At 41.2% G+C, this 7,731-nt stretch overlaps 1 protein-coding gene across 2 annotated transcripts in view; it reads right to left on the reverse strand.

The window, feature by feature from the left end:
- Positions 1-1,097: 1,097 nt before the first annotated feature.
- The window catches only part of LOC101846999 (muscarinic acetylcholine receptor M3), a 12,798-nt gene continuing 6,164 nt past the window's right edge, over positions 1,098-7,731 (reverse strand). For both annotated transcript variants that reach the window (XM_005110671.3, XM_005110670.3), the window contains exons 3-4: positions 4,791-4,917; positions 1,098-2,976 (exon numbers count right to left, since the gene is read on the reverse strand). In XM_005110671.3, the coding sequence (XP_005110728.1) occupies positions 1,686-2,976; positions 4,791-4,917 (1,418 nt within the window). In that variant the 3' untranslated portion in view covers positions 1,098-1,685. The remainder of the gene's footprint in view (positions 2,977-4,790; positions 4,918-7,731) is intronic.

Below are 7,731 nucleotides of genomic sequence, written 5' to 3' on the forward strand. Positions count from 1 at the left end.
AGACTCGATAAAACATTTTTCTCACAAGGGATTCAAACTTTCGCTTTCTGCAAAAGTGGCGCCACCTCTAGGCCCTACATCTTCTTTCCCTCTGTTATTTCTGTCTGTCTGTCTGTCTGTCTGTCTGTCTTTTTTAAAAAGTACCTATATTTGCTTTGGTCGCATATAGTGACAATGGTGTTACAAAGGTCCTATTTTGCACTCACTCATGCACACAACAAACGAGAACATAACTACAGTGGAATCCTGTTATAACGAGAGGGAGGGGACCGGTGCGAAATGTCCGTTATACCAGGATTCTCGTTATAAGGAGTCCAGTAATTAATTCAATGGAAAAAATAAAGTAGGCCTAATCTATGAGTTTGGTGTTTTGTTTATTTCTTTTTGTTATCTCCCCGATGATGACATTGTTCAACGTGACCTCTAGATCTAGGTCTTACTTGATCAAAAATCAAATCGGGTTTCTTTCTCTAGCGCTAGCGATGTTGACAGCACGGTGTTGGCGATCAGAAAGAATGCACTCTGGGCTAACTCGCCCGGTGTGTAGTCCCCCACCCCACCACACCCCGTGGTGTGTTTCGTCTGCTTGCGCACGTTACTACACATTCACTCCATCCATCACAGCATTGTGACCTCTCTATCCCCGCATCAGTTTATGTGCGCTGTGCATATAAAATAGCAGCAGCAATATTCCGCTATAGCCTACTCCTGTGTGTGTCCGATTGCGCAATAGCAGTATTTTATTTACAAAGATAAAGAAGGGAAAAAACGGGGTTTTAGAATAGTGTCTTTATAACAGACTTCTCGTTGTTTCAGGACTCGTTATAACTATAAGTGGACTCTACTGTTACATTATTATTACATGTTTAAACAAGCTCCACATCATACACGTTCTCTCACTCTCTCCCTCTCTCACTCTTTCTCCCTCCCCCCCCCCCCATCTCTCTCTCTCTCTCTCTCTCTCTCTCACACACACACACACACACACACACACTCACACGCACACACACATACACACACACACACACACGCACATACACATACTCTCTCTCTCTCTCTCTCTCTCTTACTTCCTCTTTCATTCTTACTCTCTCTCTCTCTCTCTCTCTCTCTCTCTCTCTCTCTCTCTCTCTCACAAGCTCTCTCGCTGTGTGTCTTGTTTATTTGGACAAAGTCTGCCTAGCTATCTAGTATCTATTTGTCTATCTGTCTATCTATCTATCTATCCGTCCATCCATCTATCCATCTGTCTATCCATCTCTATCGGGAGCTGTGATCCATCACTCGTGCGTCAGCGGGGCTGCCAACATTGAGAAGGCGTTGCCTCTATCCATCGCCAGAGAGATTCTCTCGTACAACCACCTCGTTTCCCGTGGGTCACCTGTGAAGTTTGCTAATCGACGACCAACTTTCTGGAAAAACTGGGTCGTCAGGGGGTTGAGAACGCCGGATGTTTCGACGGCTACTGGGACCGAAGTGGTAGCGATCGCCGAGGCCTGCATATTTCCTAATTTTGGACATTTCTGTCTGTCTGGATTTTCCCCTGCAGTACATGACCGTTTTTCGTGTCAAAGTCCTTCTCTTGACTCTTTGCCTAAAGGAACCAAACAGGTCACGATATAAGTATTGTCATTTTAACATGTAGCCAGAGATATAGAGGAACGTAGTAAAAACTGTGTTTCGTTTTAGCTGTCACTGCTGTACTTTAACTTTCTTTTTGGATTGAAAACTTTCAGAAAATGAAGTCGGAAGTTGATGTCACACATACAGTAGATGACCGGATTGGCTGCACTGTTTAGAAAGAAAAACCTTATAAATAGGTTATAGAAAGTCTGATCAACGGTGTCCATCGCTGCAAACTTTTTCGGGGAGGCAAACCGAAATAACATAACCATGAGATGCGGAAGAAAGCCAAGAATGTAGACCGCGCTAGCGGCGAAAAGCATAGTTGTCGTCCTGCCCATGCCTCGTCTTTCGGCGGGCTGACCCAGAGTCGATGCTGGCGATTTCTTTCGGCCCACAGAAGACCGCACTTTGATGATTCCTGGTCTGATCTTCTTAGACTTTGTGACATACATTTTATCAGTCGGATTGTTCTTTCTGTTCTTCTGTCCTTTGCTTGTTTCATCTACAGTTTCATCCTCAACGGCAGTGTTTTGTTCGTTACCTTGCTCTGTCCCTGTTGGATGGTGGGCATTATTGTAGTTTTCTTGTGAGGACGTCTGATTAAAAGAAATCTTTTTAATGAACGGCGCTGAGACTTGGCTCGTTTTGTTCTGCTGCTTGGCATTCGAATCAGCAGCTTCATGGACACTCACGTTCCCTGCTGCATTATGAAGTTTCATGTCACCAGTTTTACCTGATCCGTCGTTATCATTTGAGAAAATCATTCCTCTTTCCGTTGTTCTTGACGTTACTCTGCCCGTGCTACTTACAGCACCGTCCTCTCTGCTTGTATTTGGAGATTCATTACCCCCTTCACTTACATAATCGCCACCACCATTTTTTAGTTCACACATTTGAGCAAATCGTTTTTCAGAAGTACCAGTCCCACATGATGAGCTGTGTTTGGCAAACGTCATACTTTGAGTGGAAGTACTTGAGTGGAAATTCCCCCCGGAAGTGACGTTTAAGTGGGCGTTAGTTGAAACTGTGGAAAGCCCATATTTTTTGCTGTGGCGCCAAGCTTGGGCCCCGATCAGAACGTACATAACGACTAGAGGGATGCAGAGGGATAGGAAAACGATTAGTAACATACTGGAATTGACCGTAGGCCAGATTGTGTTTTTGACACTGTCGTCTATGGAGCACTCGTAGCCGACAATGTCCGGTCGAGGGGTCTTCTTTGTCTCAGTACCGTAGAGGAGGGGAAATGGGATGCAGACGATTAGCGATACTATGGCGAGGAAGAGACACTGAACCTTAGCTTGCTTCACACTCACTTGCTTGCCGAACGGTCTGCATACTTTTCGGTACCTGCCGAAACAAAGATTTATTTTACTCAGTTTCAGTTTTCCCGAATGAAGGTTGCTTGTTATTCTTTCAGTGCTCATGTTATTACTACGTACGATAAAGATACGTTTATGAACTATCAAACAAAGACGTTTGGAACATATTCGTAATAGAATCATTCTGAACCGAAATGAATGAATGTTGAAAGCACATCAAACTGGATAAAGTCAGAACTCGACTCCAAACAGAAATGTTCGAAAACGACTTTCTAAACCAAAGACAGCATGCACGAGGCAAATTAAAATATTAATGAATAAAACCCAATTATCGAACTTGAATCGAATAAAATCAAACGATATATATATATATATATATATATATATATATATATATATATATATATATATATATATATATATATATATATATATCTAAATCAAACAAAAAAATCCGACTATTGGAAACCAGATTGATTGGGTCCAACCCAAATCAGACCTAACAAATGACCAGACCATTGGAAACCAGATCAAATTTGGGGACCTATCACAAACTAAAACCCAGACTATTGAAAGCCACACCAATCAGGGCTGATCCAAATCAAACCAAAGCAAATCAATTCCAAATCAAACCAGAGCCGTAAGTGGTTGGTGGTTGCTCTGGGGTGGTTTGCTCTTTCTTTACTATAAAACATCAATCGCCACCTTCCTGTTTGTGAATGTTACCTTCTAGTTCTAGAACCACTCTTATCATTGGTGTTATATGAGCTACCTGTTCTGCAAGGGTGTTTGGTGAGTGATCTGCTGTGATTTGTTCCTTTTTTACTATCAAACATCTTCCTTTCTGTGGATGTTAATCTCTAGCAACATCTTTAATCTTCGGCACTTATACGACCTACCTGTGTACTTTGTTGCAAATGGCAAAAAAACTCACTAAAAACGATACTTAACCCGAGCTTTAGGTGCGGGTTGTCAACGGGTGCTCTGGTGTGGTTTGCTTCTTTTCTTTTAACAAATATGCAAGGTCTAGATCCCTCATTTTTTGCTTGCTACTCTCTTGTAACGCTTCTGATCATCGGCACCAATATGACTGCATTGTGTTGCATGTGCCATAAAACTCTTGCCAAAACTGGACTTCTTCTGGGCTCTCCAGTTTTGGTAAGAGTTTTATGGCACATGCAACACATCTTTGCTTTTTTGCTTTGTGTTTGTGTATTGACATCTAAGGTTAAATTCAATTTTAGTTGGAACTAATGTTTAATGAGATACTTTTTCGATTATTTTTGCGATACAATAAAATGAATTAAAAATTTATTTTCTTTCACAACTCAGTGTTGCCGCCTCGAGTAAGATTATTGTGTGACATCTCCAGGCCCTATCTGGTCCCGTCTCACTTTGATTACCCTGTCAAACAAGTCAGCCTTTGCCCCTGGCCATACCTGTAGGAGAAGTTTGGTTTCATTGGTGTGTATATCCGTTCGGTTTTATGGAAAAAACCACAAAACTATCCTTGTCTTGTAAAGAAACTGAACTACTTTACATTTTACTTTTACCTTTTCCTTCCTCTGGTATCCTTAGGATGTCGAGAGGAGGTGCAAGTTTCGGTCCTGTGCTATATGTGTAGCGTCTGTGATAGATATTATGTTTTGTTGTTCCAAGACCTTTTTAACCCCATCCAGCCAGGTCTTTCTTGGTCTTCCTCTTGATTGAAAGTCGGATTTTCGGGTGATGAAACTGAACAAAGGGCAAAAACTTTACCTTCGATTTTCTCAAAACGACGTTTGTCGGGATAGCCTCCTTGTGCTTAAAATTAAAAGCGACCGCATATATAAGTGGCCTCACCTGACGATGGAGAGAGCGAGGAGAAGAGCGGCAGACGACACAGTGGTGACCGAGGTGACGAAATAGCGCGCACGGCACATGTGGGGGTTGTCGAAGTCCCAGATGTGGAACATGTCGTAGACCTCAGCTGTGGGGGTGGAGAGAGAGAGAGAGAGAGAGAGAGAGAGAGAGAGAGAGAGAAGGGAGAGAGGGGGGTCAGAGAGAGAGAGAGAGAGAATTGTTAGAGAGTTAGAGAGGGAAGAAGGGGGGACAGAGAGGGAGAGAGAGATGGGGGTGGGAGGCAGAGACAGAGAGAGAGAGAGAGAGAGAGAGAGAGAGAGAGAGAGAGAGAGAGAGAGAGAGAGAGAGAGAGAGAGAGAGAGAGAGAGAGAGAGGGGGGAGGGGACGTGGTAGGGGGAACAGGAAATATGAGATGCTGGGTGGGTTGTGTAAATGAAAAGGGCGTGAAGGGTGACAAGTTTCTTTTCTATTGTTTTTTTTTTGCTCTGTCTGTCTATTTGTATTATCATTGATGTCTCACTTCCTTCCCTGTTGGCTGAAATGTTACTGTTTGTCTTCCTATTTGTTTTTCTGTCCCTCTGTTTGTCTTTGTGTAGACTATTTATATTCTTCTTCTGTCTGCCATTTATAAGTATGTGTTTTATTAGGTGCATAATGGTCTAAGTAGCCTAATAAAAACAATTTGAAAGCAGAGAAATAAACACTGACCGTGGGTGGTTGGCGGGGTCCTCTTGTGTAGTTTGCTTCTTCTTTCCTTCAAACATCTCTCGTCCTTATCTCCCATCCTTCTTTTTTATGTTTGTTACTCTCTTGTAACACCTCAAATCTTCTGGCGCTCATATGACATTATGAAGTTGCGAGCGCCGTAAAACCTCTACTAAAACAAAACAGTGACCCTCTAGAAAGTCAGCCTAATTTGATCCTCAGAGATGTACAAGCCGACTAGATCAAATAATAATAATGGTAATAATGACAATGATAATAATAATGATAATAATGACAATAATAATAATGATGATAATAATGATAAAGATGATGATAATGACAATGATAATAATAATATTAATAATATATATTTACATTGTAATGTCTTAATGCGAATACAGCTTCCCTTTCGGAATCCAAACTGAGCTTTGCTCAGATTTCTCTCTACAATAGGTCTTCTTATCCTCTGTTATAATATCTTTGCATATAGTTTCCCTATGTTTTTTTTTTCTTTCCTCTCCTCTGACAAGCCCATGGTTGTTATTTTCTTTCTTTCCATAAAATTCACTATTTCTGTTTTTATGTCTCCAAGTCCGCTGACATTCCATGTGCCTATTTTAATCGTTGTTCTTGCTCGCTGTCCGTTTACTTGTCCTGGTCTTTTTCAGTTTGAATCAGTCCGTTTATTCTCCTTTGTTATTTTTGTAGCATGACTTACCCGCCGTCAGCTTGTTTTGTAGGCCAGTCACGGTTTCACCAGAGCCCCTTTTGCCAGCAACGTTTCGTGGTGAGCTGGGTCGGCCTTCACGGCCAGCGTAACGCCTCAGTGACATAAAGTCACACCGTACTTCACCTGGACCCAGCTATCCCCTACTTTGTCCTGTTTCCACCTCCCCCGACAGGGACGAAGGGTTGGACTTTGGGAGGTCAGTAACTGTTAACATGCTCAAAACTTTATTCCAGTGTGCACACAAAATCTTAGCCTATTGGCATTTTCAGATTGACAGTACTTAACCAAAGAACAATGTACACACTGCCACACACATTATACAGTGTATCGGAATTTATTATTATTATTATTATTATTATTATTATTATTATTATTATTATTATTATTATTATTATGTTTTATTCCTTTTAACTTAGATCTATTACATTTGTGAAATGTTTTCTTATGATCTTAGTTTTCGTCAGAGAAGTAACATTTTGTTACAGCGCTTTTGATAATCGGCACCAGTATGACTGTATTGTGTTGCATGTCCCATAAAACTCTTACCAAAACCGGAGAGACTATAAGAAGTCTTAAGTCGTCTAATATTCAGTGCCCATTGGGGGATTAGTTCTCTAATTCAAAACGAATCGCCCAACTCGCGGTCTTGAAAAAAAACCCGTTTGTATTTTGAAGGTCACCTTTGGCTCAGTTCAGTCTTTGCCTCGATGGTCGTTTTTCGTCCTCATTCTGGCTAGTCCGGTCTACCAAATAGATTATATAATCCAGTAGCCATTTCTTCCCTTCCTAATTTTGAAACATTGTCGCAGTCAAATTCACCCATAACCGTAAACCTTATAAATTAAATATAAAAAGACGTTCATAATCACCAACGAACAGTATGCCTAACATTTTAAACGGTTTCATTGTCACAGAAATAGCCTGTTCACCCCTTTCGAGCCATTCTATAAGCAGTCACAAGCTTTGATTAAGTAAGCTTAAAGTGAGGCTGGATTTAGTTGGAACTAATGTTTAATGAGATACTTTTTCGATTATTTTTGCGATACAATAATATGAATTTAGAATTTGTTTTCATTCATATACTCAGTGTTGCCGCCTCGAGTAAGATTATTGTGTGACATCTCCAGGCCCTATCTGGTCCCGTCTCACTTTGATTACCCTGTCAAACAAGTCAGCCTTTGCCCCTGGCCATACCTGTAGGAGAAGTTTGGTTTCATTGGTGTGTATATCCGTTCGGTTTTATGGAAAAAACTATCCTTGTCTTGTAAAGAAACTGAACTATTTTACTTTTACCTTTTCCTTCCTCTGGTATCCTTAGGATGTCGAGAGGAGGTGCAAGTTTCGGTCCTGTGCTATATGTGTAGCGTCTGTGATAGATATATATTGTTGTTCCAAGACCTTTTTAACCCCATCCAGCCAGGTCTTTCTTGGTCTTCCTCTTGATTGAAAGTCGGATTTTCGGGTGATGAAACTGAACAAAGGGCAAAAACTGTACCTTCGATTTTC

Source organism: Aplysia californica, unplaced genomic scaffold (assembly GCF_000002075.1).
Source record: "Aplysia californica isolate F4 #8 unplaced genomic scaffold, AplCal3.0 scaffold00927, whole genome shotgun sequence".
Classification (NCBI taxonomy): Eukaryota; Metazoa; Mollusca; class Gastropoda; order Aplysiida; family Aplysiidae; genus Aplysia; species Aplysia californica.